The 16,246-nt window shown below is 34.8% G+C and overlaps 1 protein-coding gene across 1 annotated transcript; it reads left to right on the forward strand.

Moving 5' to 3' along the window:
• The first annotated feature begins 7,142 nt into the window (after positions 1-7,142).
• LOC105784100 (9-cis-epoxycarotenoid dioxygenase NCED2, chloroplastic) lies at positions 7,143-9,397 on the forward strand. Its single transcript, XM_012609894.2, has one exon. The coding sequence runs from the start codon at positions 7,261-7,263 to the stop codon at positions 9,028-9,030; it is 1,770 nt and encodes a 589-aa protein (XP_012465348.1). The 5' UTR covers positions 7,143-7,260; the 3' UTR covers positions 9,031-9,397.
• Positions 9,398-16,246: the final 6,849 nt, after the last annotated feature.

A 16,246-nucleotide genomic window follows, 5' to 3' on the forward strand; every position in this document is an offset into this window, starting at 1 on the left:
ATTTCCTAACTTTTATATACATATATATACTTTTATATTTAGTTTCAATTTTTTTTACTTTTATATATATATGTACGTATAAATCTATATTTTTTAATACTTACTTATATTTTTAACACATACTTTCTAATTTATATATATGTATATATTTATATTTTTCTTTATTTTCACAAATGCATTATGTATTTTATATATATAAGTTTTATAACTCAAAATTTTGTGTGTAAGTTATGTTTACGTCTTTTATTCTTCATAATTTCAATGTATATATATTTTGTACCTTTTATTCTTTATATTTTTATTTATTTCCTTCATTTGTTTATTGATTTATGTTTTCATTTATATTTTATTTTGCTCATTTATTTGATACTTTACATGTTGTTGGTTATTTTTTTAATGTATATTAATTTCGTTTATTTATTTGTATTATTTCTACGCCATAGTTGTATTTATTATTGTATTTTACATTTAATGTAACATCACATCATCTCTTTACTCGAATTTAAAAACAAAAGAATTTTTAAAAAATAGAGATAATACTTGTATTTAAGATTTTTCAAGAAAATTGAGTCCTAACGTATTGGGTTCCAATTTTCTTCGTTAAATCTAACAATCAAGAATTACTCTTTGATCAAACATAAAATGAAAAGCTTGTTGTTGGGAATTTAATATGTTGTGTCCTAACGCATTGGATGTGACGTATTGATTTCTCGAGACAAGGATTTTTTAAAATATATATATATATATATATTAATAAAGGAAATATTCAATGTTTGGGATATTGAGAAATTGTGCCCTAACGTATTGGGCTGCGGTTTCGTCATAAATCTTAAACAATTGAATATTCTTTTAAATTTTATCACACAAATCTTTTGGACAAACTCATCTTGAAGAAATAAAATATTGTGCCCTAACGCATTGGGTGTGATGTTTTCTGCTTCAAAATGAGGGAGTCTTAATAAATAATTTAATTAACGATTGTATTTTTTAACTCTCGACATCAAGACATTAATTAATCGATTTGGTACCAATTTTTGGGCGTTACGAGGGTGCTAATCCTTCCTCGAACGTAACTGACTCCCGAACCCGTTTTTCTAAAAACTCGTAGACTAAAGTCGTTTTAGGTGATCCAATCACACCTTAATAAAAGATTGGTGGCGACTCCAAATTTTCATCGACAACTAGTTTTTGTTTTTTTCTAAAAATAAAAATGGTTTCGACAATACAAATATTCAATTGCTTTGTACGGTTTTTCTTTTTCTTTTTCTTTTTTTAAATTTAGGAATAAGCCAAAGGAAATTCTAACTTCTTTTGAATGTCATCATTTATGAATATGGCATAAGCAAGTTAAATCATACCATATGACTTCATTGACTATATTAAATGGTATGAGTTTAAATTTCACAATATAAATATAATTTCTTTCAAAATTTTAAAATAAATCAGTTTTTTCTATTTTTAAATATTCCTCCAATATATACACATAGGTAATAATTTGTTTTTGATAAAAAAAAAGGTAATAATTTTTTACAAAATATTTTCTAGAGCATAGCATGATGATGCATTTACAATCACAAAATTACAGAAATGAACATGGGGAGAATGTCATGGGCTGCAGATCAAAGCCGGTGACCATTGCGCATAAAACATCCCATGGAGGTCAACTGATTAAATGAGACTTATTTGACCTGCCTCATGGAACATATGGAGAAACCCATCTACTTGAAGTCTTGGTGGCCCACTAAAACTAGAGTTACTAAGGTAATTAATGTAAATCATAAGGGTTAAAGATGTCTAAAGTTTAAATCTCTCAGGACTCTCAATTGTAAATAGACTCTAATCTTGACCGTTAATGTAACTCAATATGTACCGTTGGTTTTGAGGGAGCTTAACTATAAATAGAGGCCCTCTCTTTCATTTGTAATCATCCTATTGAATCCCATTCTTTGTATTCTTTCTAGAGTAATAGAATACTTTGATAGCATTTACTCAAACACTCAACGTGCTTTGCTTTCTTGTGACATTTTCTGTTCTTTCGTTTTGAGTTGCTTCTGCTTTAATTTTCAATGTCTTGGAGAATTTCTATCAAGAATTCTCACATTGTGAGAGTTAGGCTAACTTAGGCGGATTTGATCCCAAGAAACTGCCTAAGGCCACATGGATTGCGTGACTAAAGTTCTAGCCCTGTGCCAGTTGGCATCCGAGCCAGTGTTGAAGTGCCAATTGAGATGGCGAAAGGAATAGATGAACAAAATGTCCCGAGAGAGACCTATGGGAGGTTTAGGAAAAAAAGCACATCAAGGGATGTGTTGTCAACTTTAGAAGGTTGGGTGACCAATCTTGAGGAGTCCATGGGTGGTGTGAATGAAACACTCAAGGTAGTTGAGGGACTCACCGATGAGTTGACTTGATGATAGTGCAACTCAGGGACTTTGTGATGGAGACTTTTAGTTTCAATCAGGATTCGATGAGAAAGACCCTCAATGCCCCCATGAATGATCAAAGCGAGAAGCTGACTAAGACGAATGATGTTTTCGAAGTTATGGTTATGGCTTTGAAGGAGGAAACTGAGGCTATGATGACAAAAATTAAGGAGCTTGAGGGAGAGCTCACTGTGTACAGAGTTGCTATGGGAAAAGGGATGTTGGCTTCATCCTTAAGCAGTGCAAAATGAATGTCCCTAAAATCGAAAGAGTTTAAGGGGACGAGGTCCATAAGGGATATGGACAACTTTCTTTGGAGGATGAAACAATACTTCTATGTGATGGACATCGAGGATGATGCCACTAAGGTAAACTGTTTATTTTATTGATGTCGTTCTCTTCTGTGGCATCGTAGGTCAACAGATGAAAAATGAGGTGGTACTGCGATTTGGAGTTGGGAAGAGTTTCGAAAAGAACTAAAGAAATAATTTTACCTATAATATGCTAAGAAGGAGGCTCGGGCTAAGTTGCATCCACTTATGGAACAAAGCATTATTCGGGAGTATATTAAAGACTTTAGTGAATTGATGCTTCAAATCTCTGACTTGAGTGAGGAGGAATAATTTTATTGGTTTCAAGGTGGATTGAAGCCGTAGGCAAAACAAGGGTTGTGTCGATAGGGCATCATTAAACTTACTATAGCCATGGTTGAGACAGAGTCCTTTGTCAAGCTTGGTCCGAAAAAAGATAAGTTTGAGACTCACAAGCCTAAAGAGACAGACAATGATGGGGTAGACTATGAGGATGATGGACAAGTTAAAAATGGTAACAATTGCAATGGTAAGAATGGTGGTAATAGAAAACCATATAATGTGAAGTGAAAACCCAACAACAAATCGAATGGGCCAATGAAATGCTTCATTTGTGATGGTTTGCATATGGTGAATGGCTATCCAAATAAATCTGTGCTTTCTACCATCAAAGGGGATGATGAGCCAAACAAAGCAATGATGAGACTTGGTTTGATGATGCGTTCTATCGAAGGCAAGAAGGTGAGAGAAGTCAATGCGATGCTTTTTGTGTTGTGGTCTGTATAGGGTACGAGATTGTCTAGAGCGATCCAAGATATCTAAAAAATAGGAAAGGAAACGAAGTGGATATAGAGAGTGAGGCTTTGAATCTTGGGTTAATGATACTCAATTCTACGAAAGTGAAGATGGATCATAAGTAAAAAAGGGTTGATGTTTATGGACATTGACATTGTAGGCTGAATGAATGCTCTTATTAATACAAGGGCATCTGACATGTTCATATCAGAGAAAGTCATGTGTAAACTTGGTCTCTCGGTTAACAAATCGACCAAGAAGATTAAGATTGTAAATTCTAAAAAGGTCCTAACTGTGGGAGTAGCACAAAAAGTTGAGTTGTATATCGATCATTGGAAAGTCAATGAAGACATTAAGGTAATTCATTTAGATAATTACGACTTTGTTCTTGGCTTAAACTTCCTTGATCAAATTAATTATATTTTGGTTACTTTTTTCGATTGCATATGTATCTTAGATACTCGTAAATGACAATGCATGGTGTCAGTGAATTGTGATGAGAAAAGTGTAACCAAGGTATTATCAGCAATTCAACTAGCCAAAGACGTTCATTGTGGGAAGAACATCGACTTGGTAGATCAGAGTGTTAAGGAGACCCCTTTGGAAATTCTAGAGGTGCGACAAACCAATGAGAAACTTGTTGAGTTATCAATGGGGCTACCACCTCTGAGAGAGGTGGGTTGTGTATCAAACTTTGGGAAAAAATACTCATACAAATTGGGTAGTTGAATCAATTAAATACTACGAGTGAGGTACATCCCGAACACTTATTTAGTGTTTTTCATTTTGACTTATCGTTGGCTTGAAAAGGAGACAATGGCTCATTCAAATTTCTGAAGCAGGTAAGCCAAGAGGCTTACAAATCAGAGTTAGCTGCAATACTCAATGTAAACCTGGTGTTCAATTTGAGTGTGTCGAAGCCTATTTCTGCGGATCAATGGGATCTTGATCAAGGTAAGTCACAACGTGGGCAAGAGCGACGAACTCTTGTGAACGTGATGTACCAAAGAGATGAGAAACAATTCGAGTTAGGAGACAATGAAAGCCGAGGCAAAGGTTCCAAGGGTGGAACTACTCAATAGAAAGACCGGTTGGAAAACAACTAAGGCATCAAGAAAGTTCTGAGACAAGTTAAACCAGTGTCATTCTGAGGCTATGACGAGGGTGTTACGAGAATTGGTGAAGGAGAATGTCAGGGGCCGTGGATCAAAGCCCATGACCATTGCGCATAGAACATCCCATAGAGGTCAATTGATTAAATTAGGCTTATTTGACTTGCTTGAACTTGCCTGACTTGTGGAACATCTGGAGAAGCCCATCTACTTGAAGCCTTGGTGGCCTAGTGAAACACTTCAGTAAAACTAGAGTTACCAAGGTAATTAATGTAAATCCTAAGGGATAAAGATGTATAAAGTTTAAATCCCTTAAGGTTCTCAATTGTAAATAGGCTCTAATCTTGACCGTCGATGTAACTTAATTTGTATTGTTGGTTTTTGGGAGCTTAACTAAAAATAAAGACCTCCTCCTTCATTTGTAATCATCCCATTAAATCTCATTCTTTGTATTCTTTCTGGAGTAATAGAATACTTTGAGAGCATTTACTTAAACACTTGGCGTGCTTTGCTTTCTTGTGGCATTCTCTGTTCTTTCATTACTCCTTCGTTTTGAGTTGTTTTCACTTTAATTTTCGGTGCCTTGGGGATTTCTATCGAGAATTTTTACTTTGCGAGAGTTAGGCTGACTTAGGCAGATTTGAACCCAAGAAATCGCCTAAGGCCACACAGATTGCGAGACTAAAATTCTAGCCTCGTGACACATACATATATATATAAATTGATGTTTTGTCAAATGCTAATTCAAGTTGGAGAGAAAGCATATATGGTGGTTTGAATAACATGGTTTTAAATCATGAATTTGTAACCAACAATTCACAAAACAATTGGAACTGTAATTGGATCCTCCCCCTTCTGCGATCAATATGTTAATAACAAATAGTTATTAAACGTCCTTGCCCTCCATCAATCACTCAATCTACATCTATTTCAAAGTAGAATATGAACAAGTATCTTTTATCTCCCATATCCGCAATAGTAACACCTCCTATATAAATGAACAATACTTGCTATTCAAAAAACAACCTATTAAACAATTTTCACTTGTTCTTAACAACTTCATTACTCGCACTAAATTACTAGGCTCATCCTCCCCATCATCCAAACAGAGTCCAGCGAGGTACTCCTCTATAGTAGACGATAACACAAGAGATCAAAATGATTGAAAAACTAGAGAAGAAGAAAAAATAAAAGTGTGTTATAAGAATAGACAAATGATATCAATGCAATTCTATTTTTTTAAAGCTTTCAACATATTAATGATTAAAAATTTAAAAATTTAAAGTTAGTAATCAAATTACTTTTTTTATTGAACGTACAAAACTAAAAAAATATGAAAGCTTTAACGATTGACATACAATTTATCTTTGATTGTGTATGGTTGAAACAAAGTTGATGAATAAATGAAATGATAAAAGGTGACCAGATAGGTGAATCGATAAACTCAATTAATCTTATTTGCATATGATAATAAAATAAAATATTGAATGTATTAAAAGTGTTTATACTTTAGTGACAATATAATTTATTTTATAATATATTAATTCAATATTTAATGAAAAAGTTAGCAGATGTAATTATTTTTTGCAAGCGGCCACTAGCGGATTGACACATGAAAAGGTTGGAGAAAGATGTATTTTGTTATAAATTAAGATGATAGAAATGATGAAAAGGGGAATAATGAAAATATTATCTTTCGGCAATTTAATCAACCGTGTGGTCACTTATTTAATTGTGAAAATACTATAATATTTAACCTTTTCAGTGGTTTTAGGGTCACTCATGCACTCAAAAACACATGCTGTTAGGATAAAGTTATGTATATAATACTAACTTTAGTAAAAATAACACACCATGTTTGAGGAAAAGCCCACGATTGGAAGTTGAATGCTTCCAATAATTGTTTACCACTCTCTTGTTCATGGTGGAAAGGAAAACTAGATAGCAACCTCCATAACCCATAAACTCATAAAATTGTAATCAATGTACCCACAGAATTAAAATTCACACATTATGAAATTTGAAAACCTACACGTTTTAATTAAATACTTAAAACATATCATTTTAACTAAAACCTAGTTGATAATCCAATTATTTGTAAATTTAAAATGGAGGAGGATAAAACCACAATAATAGTAATAATAATGCTGTCAAATAGCATACCTAATTATGACTCGTCTGTTTTTGGGATTAAGTGATTAATTTAAACAACTTTTGGGGTTTTGATTTTGGTAAAGAAAAATGATTATATCTTCATGTAGGGGTGTGCCCCACAAACAGTACTTCCCCTAGCACCTCACCCACTTAAATTTAATTTACAAAATCATAAGTGAAGTTAATAAAACAACTAAATTTGTATTGAGTTGGCCCTTTTATCTGTGCAATAAAAATGCAACACGTGGTGTTCTCTTATGTATTTTAGGAGTTTGGAGTTGGTGTCCACTTTGTTTTTCTATATAAACCTTCTTTCGAACTCCCATTATAGTCCCCTCCCTCCCCCTCCCCCTCCCCCTCCTACTCTTTTAACCCAATTCCCATACAAATACATACATAAAAAAAGAAAAAGAAAAAAGGTTGAATCTCTCACATTCTAATTTCTTACATTTTCAATCACCAACAATGGCTTCCTCTGCATCACAGGCAGCATCTGCTACTAATTGTAAATTTCTTCCAGTTTCAACTTGTTTCTCTTCGTCTCTGAATTTGGGCTCTATGCCTTTGAAAAGGACTTGTAGAAAGCCAAACATTTCATGCTCTCTTCAAACGCCTTCCATTCTTCTTTTGCCTAATCAATCATCCACTGATTATACCACTAAAAACGCAGTGAAACCTCAACCCCAACACTGGAATCCTTTCCAAAGAGCTGCAGCTATGGCTCTAGATGTGGTGGAGAACGCTTTGGTTTCTCACGAGCGTCACCATCCTCTTCCCAAAACAGCTGACCCCACTGTTCAAATATCTGGCAACTTTGCTCCAGTGCCAGACCAACCGGTCAAGCATAACCTCCCTGTTATTGGAACAATCCCAGACTGTTTACAAGGAGTCTACGTTCGAAACGGAGCCAACCCGCTTCACGAACCTGTCGCCGGACATCATTTCTTCGACGGGGACGGTATGGTTCATGCGGTTCAGTTCCAAAATGGCTCTGCTAGTTATGCTTGTAGGTTCACCGAAACCAACCGTCTGGTTCAAGAACGAGCTTTGGGGCGTCCAGTTTTCCCCAAGGCCATCGGTGAACTCCATGGTCACTCTGGTATAGCTAGGCTGTTGCTTTTCTATGCTCGTGGCCTATTTGGGCTTGTTGATCCAAGCCATGGCACTGGAGTTGCTAACGCTGGACTTGTTTATTTTAATGGTCATCTCCTTGCTATGTCTGAAGATGATTTGCCTTACCATGTTCGTGTTACCCCATCTGGGGACTTGGAAACCGTTGGCAGATATGATTTTGATGGTCAGTTAAAATCTACAATGATTGCTCACCCCAAGGTTGATCCTGAAACTGGTGAATTCTTTGCTCTTAGCTATGATGTCATCCAAAAGCCATATCTTAAGTACTTCCGTTTTTCACCCGATGGTAAGAAATCACCTGATGTTGAAATCCCAGTAGACGGTCCGATAATGATGCACGATTTCGCCATCACCGAGAACTTGGTGGTGATCCCTGACCAGCAAGTGGTGTTCAAATTGCCTGAAATGATTCACGGTGGTTCACCAGTTGTATATGACAAGAACAAGATGTCAAGGTTTGGGATTTTGGACAAGAATGCCACTGATGCTTCTGGGATTACATGGGTTGAGGCACCTGATTGCTTTTGTTTCCATCTTTGGAATGCTTGGGAAGAGCCAGAAACTGATGAAGTTGTTGTGATTGGCTCCTGCATGACACCCCCAGATTCCATTTTCAATGAATGTGATGAGAGTCTCAAGAGTGTCCTGTCTGAAATCAGATTGAATTTGAGGACCGGCAAGTCGACACGCCGCCCCATCATTTCGGATTCCGAACAAGTTAACTTGGAGGCAGGGATGGTGAACCGAAACTTGCTCGGAAGAAAAACCAGGTACGCATATTTAGCTCTTGCTGAGCCTTGGCCTAAAGTGTCAGGGTTTGCCAAAGTTGATCTCTCAACCGGAGAAATAAAAAAGTATATCTATGGAGACCAAAGGTATGGGGGTGAACCTTTATTCTTCCCTAGAAACCCTAATTCGGAGAACGAAGACGACGGTTACATTTTGGCCTTCGTTCATGACGAGAGGACCTGGAAATCAGAAGTGCAGATTGTGAACGCCATGAATTTAGAGGTAGAAGCCACAGTAAAGCTTCCATCTCGAGTTCCGTACGGTTTCCACGGAACATTCATAAACTCCAAGGACTTGGAGAAGCAAGCCTAATTCAGCTTCAACAACCTTGTTATCATCAATTTTTCTAGATGGTTTAACAAGTTAGTAGGAGAGATTTACCAGAGGGATGTTTGCATATACTGTCCCCGGAATCTCTCACTCTGTTTCATAGCTTTTGATAACCCTGTTTTTTGGGTTAGTCCTTTGGTTTATATTTTAATGTGACCGGCTTGTAGCTTTTCTGTGTATAGGAAGTATTGAAGCTCAGCTGATCCCTGTTTATTCTTTCACTTGTGTGCATTAATACAAGGAAATATGCAGTGTATAATTTCTCTGTTTTGTTGTAAAAATACTTCAACTTTACACTACATATATCCATGTCAATATATACTATTAAGTTGCAGCTGCTATTTTACCATTTTAATGCTCTTAAAATTTACAGTGCATAGATTATTTTTGCTCAGACAGCCGACAGGAAGTCAATGTTGTTAATTTTTAGATATCTGATGGTTGGTCTATTTTAAAAAAAGAACATTTGTGGAATTTAGAACAATGGGCAAATGAGAAAGCAGCACGGTTTAATGTTAAATCATTCAAGGATTGGTTCAACGACAGAGTGGAGATTGGACCCCCTATTTTAAGTAATCAAATCTGTTACCTAATAACCCTTTTACTAGTTTTCAGGTTTTAACTGATCTACTGCAATCCCTGAAGTTGATAGTGCCGGGGTCTCATAATCTCGTGTTTAACATTTATATCGAAAGATTCTGAAAAAACTTAGAAAAAATTGAAACAGTCTCTCTTAAAGCAAGGTAACATAAGTGGCAGCATGCTGTTGGTAGTGTAAGGTTCATTTCCTACCCAATCACAGCTAAAAACATCATGGTGGGAAGAGCGAAAACACCTAAAGTATCGAACAATGACTCAGATATTTGAAATGGGGAACATAAAGGGTGATTTGACTCAACTTGTCGATGACTTTTATTGAAAGTAAGTCAACTTTGATACCCCCCCCCCCTTTCTTTTTTTCTTCTGAAGAACTTGAAAAAGTGAATGAAATTAGGTTCCCATAGTGAAAACAGGGTTTCCTACAGAGTGCTTCAGATGTAAAAATCATAACTCAACAGTCATAGATGGGGAAATGATGTTACAAAAAGAAATGGACTCTTTAAAATATTGGTCACACTAAGAAATATCAATGATATTTTATTGATGAACATTGTAGATGATGAGGTAAAACTGTTGCAACAATGTTTAGCACCTTGTCGCCATGCCATTTGCTGATGAAGTTTTAAACTTTTCTGGAAACTCTATCCTTCGCTGAGAGTATGCAATGTTTGGGGATCCAATTTGAGCATAAATCTCAATTATTGGGGGGGGGGGGGGGGGAGCTCTTTAAGCTTATCTACACATATTATTCTTAGTGCTGCAATGCTTGGAGGGTCCATGTATCCAGTATGATGTTTTTGCAATATGAAATTAGGTTGAAATAGTAACAGTAACTCGATCTTACGGTTGTTATTTTAAGATTTTGGTTCTCCTTTTCAGTATCGCCACTGAGAATAGAGCATTCATTATCGCCATGAACAGAAGCACAAAGTACATTGGAGATAAGCAGCTTCATATGGGTTCGGTCCATTTTGCTTCTTGCATATAACAACCATAGCCATCTTTTCTTGCCTTTATCCTGATGGAGCTGTCTATATAGCAATGGCCTGTCCGTAAGAGATAAATCGGTACTCTTCATCTTGAATTTCGCTTACATATACATGTCGTATCATGAAATGCAAATAATTCAAACAAAAATAGTTGACAAGTGACGTTAGTAAAAAAAAAAATTTTATATAGATATTTGTATATCAGGTGAAGCGCTAAGGATAAATATGTTAAGGTCCTATTTTAGTTTTACTGGTTGATGTGCTTTTATCTTTTAATAATAACAATGTTTCTGTTTTCTTAGCAAAACGTGCAGGTGGTCTTCGGTGTATTTATGAGAAAAGTTGTGGATGGTTCTTTAGTAAGAGAAAGCGTTTGATACAAGTGAAACGGAATGTGTTGAGAGGTAAAAATAAAAAGATTAGAATAGATTTAAAGTTATTGAGAATTGTGGGCAAATTACACATAAAGCCCTATTTTTTTAAAATTTATCGAAATGGGCCCGATATTTTATTATTTACCGGAATAGGTCATTTTCCCCGAAATCGCGTCCACGTCAGCGCGATGTCAGGGGATGTGTCAGCAAATCGCATCCACGTCAGTGCGATTACTTACGTGGCAACAAATCGCGTCCACGAAAGCCCGATTTGCTGACGTGGAAGCAATAATTCATGAACATTTTATATTTTTTAGCTTGGAAAATTTTGAAAGGCCATAACTTTTGGCTCGGTTGTCCGATTGAGACGATTTTTTTTATTTCGAATAACTTTTCGAGATCTACGCGCTGACAAACGCCGAAGGCGGTTTGCCGCAATTTTCGTCGAAAAAGATCCTTTTTTGCCTCTAAATTTTGATTTTTTCGGTTTAAAATTGAATTTTGAAACATTCAAATCATTATTTTCCTTATTTATTTGAAGTAAACACCAGATTTTTTTTTACAGAATTGTTGTATTAATTTTTCTGATTTAACACGTGTATGGAATAGGTCCGATAAATCATTAGAACGTAAGTAATATAATTAAGATAATAACAGTATTTTTATAATATGTTAGTTAATTAGTTTAGCTTAATTGGTTAAGATGTTTGCTCTTTTCCTTAGTACCTTGGTTCAAATCTTGTTGGTAATAATTTTGAATCTTTTTGTACTTGTTGCATTTATTTTTTAATCAATTAACTCTTCAATATTACATTAATTTATATTATTAGTATAATAGTATAGACGGATTGACAATTTGAGCTACAATATTATGAATATTAACTACAATACATAGTTTGAGCTACATATTACAATAATACATATTGCGGCAAAATACCAAAAAAAGCCCTATTTTTTAAAAATTTTCCGAAATGGGCCCGATATTTTATTATTTACCGGAATGGGCCATTTTTCCCGAAATCGCGTCCACTTCAGCGTGATGTGTCAGCAAATCGCGTCCTTGTAGGCGCGATTTGTGTCCACGTAAGCAAAGCGCTCTGACGTGGACGCGATTTGCTGACACATCCCCTGAGATCGCGCTGACGTGGACGCGATTTCGGGGAAAATGGCCCATTCTGGTAAATAATAAAATACCGGGCCCATTTCGGTAAATTTTAAAAAAATAGGGCTTTTTTTGGTATTTTGCCTGAGAATTGTTATACTCTTATTATGACTTTATGACTTGACACTTGGCATTTTGAGAGAGCACTAGAAAGACACATGTGGATGGTTCTCCACCTCTTGTCTTCTAAATCATCATTAGCTCCTCAGCCTCCCGGACAAGTCACCTCTCATGGGACTACTTGCTGATAGCGGGAACATCTCTTACATCAGATCGCATGTTTCTATGGTGAAGCCACCCGCTTTTCAGTGTAAACACTCATATAAGTGTGAATACTCCTTCCAAAGACTATTGGGGTCCACTTGAGTATAACAATCTTGTACTACCTCAAAGGGAATAACAGAATGGGTTCCACCATGTACGCCCCCCCCCCACATTTCATGATAGAAACTCCTTACTAACAACCTGCCATGATACACCAGACAAAGGAGTATCTCGTATAAATAACCTCCAAGATGAAGGAAAAAGGATCTTCTTCCCCATTAGCATCCTTGAGCACTTACTCTTTATACTTAGCCTTTTCACCCTTCACAACAATCTTCTGCCTCCTCTTGTCCTTCTCTGACTCTCCGCCTATCTAGGTGAACCAACCTCCTTTCCACCACCACCTTCTCTTCATATCTCCCCCCTTATTGATACTCCGTATCAACAAGCATTATGGAATGTAGTGGTTAGAGTGGTATAGAAAGACTTAATGAGCTGGAGGATAAGGTTAAGGAAATAATTATAAAAAAAGTTTGAGAGAAAGTTTGCCCAATAAGAAAAGTTTCTGATGCCTACAAAATGACATGTGAGAAATTCTATTTATAGGTATAGAGAATAAGAATTACATAACCTAGTTTTTTTGACGTAAAATATTGTAACACCCCTTGCTTAACTCTATCCCTAGGTTTGAGCTACAAGATGCTACATTTGTTACTATAGCAACTATAGAAAATTATACACCATTTGATCATTCAACATTAAATAAGTATAATTCACATTCACAACATGTTACACAATCATTTTCGAGTCCCACACGAGCTTATGAAAGTTCTTTTACTAACTCGAGTATGAATTAGGATAAAAAAATGTAAATTTTAAAAATCTCAGGCTAACCTCGCGACTTCATAATATCCTCATTATGACATTGTCAACTCATTGAGTTACATCGTGACAACATGTATATCCACGTCACGACGCCATTCACTGTCGGTTGATGTTGCGATGTCAAGGGTTCATGGTCGCGATGTTGCCAATATTTTGGTAAAATGCACATTTTGTACCTAATAAATTTATTTCAAACCTTCACCCAAATGTTTGTATTCAATTTTCAACAAATAATAACCTATTAAACCATGCTAATGACAATCAATTCAAGGATATAATGTAATGACCCGAAAGTCAGTGGTGTCAAAAAATGTGATTTCGAGATCCTGTTTCGATAAACTGAACCTGTAAATATAAGTGAATTGAATTTTGGATAGGTAATTTGTCGAATTAGTGATTAATAATCGTAAAAGGACTAAATTGTAAAAATGGTAAAAGCTCAATTGTTATAGAATTTTTAATTAGAGATATGGACTAAGGACTAAAGTGGTAATTATACCATATTATGAATTATAGTGGATGGTGGCTTTATAATTGTATGAGGAATTTTTTTATAAAATTTATAATTTGTAATTAAATTATAAGAATTGTGGTGGAAGGACAGAAAATACATTTCTTCTTTCTTCCTTATGCAACCAAATTAAGAAAAAAAAAAGAACTTTTGGCCTTCAAGGGTTTCAATTTTCAACACCAAATTGGTTAGTTCAATTTAACCCTTTTCTTGTAAATTTTATATTTTTAAGATTATGAGAGCTTAATTTAGCTAGCTCATGTATCAATTTATTGGTTAGTTCAAGTTTTAGAAAGTTCCCATTGTTGATTTATAGAAGTTTTAGGTGTTAAATTGATAGATTTTAAACATATAAGTGAAAAAGATTAAATTGTGAAGTTAATTGATAGTTTCATATAATAGGGATCAAATTGAATAATTTTTAAAATTGGCTATAGAAATTAGAAATAGAAGGTCTCTAATGGGTTATAGTGAAATCAGATTTCAAATTGGAGTTTTAGGTTGAAAGTTATGCTAGTCCCGATTTTAGAAACTGAATTGAAAAAATGCAAGTTTTTTTATAAAATGATAATTGAATGTGAATTTGGTTGATTATTGATGATATTGTATGTTTATGTTAACCCGTAGCTAACGTCAACCGGGGTTCCTTGAGAGGAAAAGGAAAAGCTAAAGTTGTTGAAGAATAACTCGGAACTCTCGGTTTGTATTTCTACAATTTGAACCACTTCAATTGTTGCATATATATATATTCTATTTTGCATAGTAAGATTATAAGGTGAGCTGAAATTCATGAATCAAGTTGAATTGATACGATTTGATTGTTATTGGAGATAGATAACTAAATTGAATATAATTAAAAATATTGTATCTTGATGTAAATGTAAAATTGACTTCGTATTGAGATGATTTATGCTGATACATAAATAAATTGATGATTGGTGGATGAAATGAAAATATTGAATTTGAAATTGAGTTATGTTCAGAATTGAGTAATTGATACCCTATTAACTGTTTGGGTAGAGTAAGATATAGTTGGCATGCTATAGGATAGACTGAGTATGGGTTACTTCGACCATGAGTCGATGAGTGCTGGCCACAATCTTACTTTAGTTATACTGATGAGCACAAGGCGCAATTCATTTACTTCGGATTTGTCCGATAAGGCATTGTGTGCAAAATTGGTATGATTGGTTGGATCCATATATCCATTAGACTCTAAGTCAAGTTAATAAGAAATTAAAATGTGAAATAGATAATGATGTACAAAATTATCACTGTTGTGAAAGATTATGCTCACCAGACTTTTAAATCTGACAGATTGGGATGGAATTAGGCTAAATTAGTCGAATTGATTCGGAGTAAGTGGAGTTAATATATTATACTCATATAATAGTTGTTAAACAAGGATGGAATGATTTAGCATAATTCCAAACCAATACGACCTCATTGGCACCACAACAAACACCATTCAAAGCTAATTACTAACTTCATTTCTTACTCAAATCATCCTTAACTAAACAATGTCATGAATGTACCAAAATGACATAACTTTTATCATTAAAAGGCTAACTATAACCCAAGACATATTCATCAATACATTTTCCAAAAAAAAAAGCAATACACATCAGATATCATGACATCCAAATTCCATATCTAACCATGATACCACAACTTTCAACCAAGCTATCATTAATCATTCTTTCTATCACTAATTAACACCTATCAACATTTTATCATATTCCACCATGTACCATTCACACTCACATTTAACTTAACATATTAGAACACGATTTATTTCACTATCTTGCCAACAAACACATTCATTTTTTTGAACACATATGTTTACATAAATATATCCAAATAATCCTACTACATACCACATATCCCAAAAATAAACGTTTTTAAAATCTACTAAAATGAGACTAGATAGTGTGATCTTCGCATTGATCTGATCGGTCGATTCCACAAAACGATATCTACAAGGAATAAGAAAATGACACGAGTAAGCTTCAATAGAGCTTAGTAAGTTCACAGGTTAAAACGATTAACTTACCGTATAAACATAGCATAAAGTTTAACAACATTGTTAATAAACATTAACCTTGTCAACCACAATCATTCAACATGTGAGTTTTATATACAAGTTGAATAATCTATTCAACTATACAAAGTCATTCAATTAACAAGTCATGATCTAACGTCAAAAATTGTGTAAACATTCATATAATTCATTAACAAGGTATTTAACCACTTAAAATTTGCCTGATGAACGATATAAATAGATACGGATATGCGGTTATGTAACACCCCTTCCCCGTATTCAACAACGGAATAGGGTATGAGGCATTACCAGAACATATACACTTGTAAACGTATTTAACCGAGTTATAAAATTTCATCTAAATTAAAACTT

The sequence above is a fragment of the Gossypium raimondii genome, chromosome 13 (genome assembly GCF_025698545.1).
Source record: "Gossypium raimondii isolate GPD5lz chromosome 13, ASM2569854v1, whole genome shotgun sequence".
NCBI classification, from domain to species: domain Eukaryota; kingdom Viridiplantae; phylum Streptophyta; class Magnoliopsida; order Malvales; family Malvaceae; genus Gossypium; species Gossypium raimondii.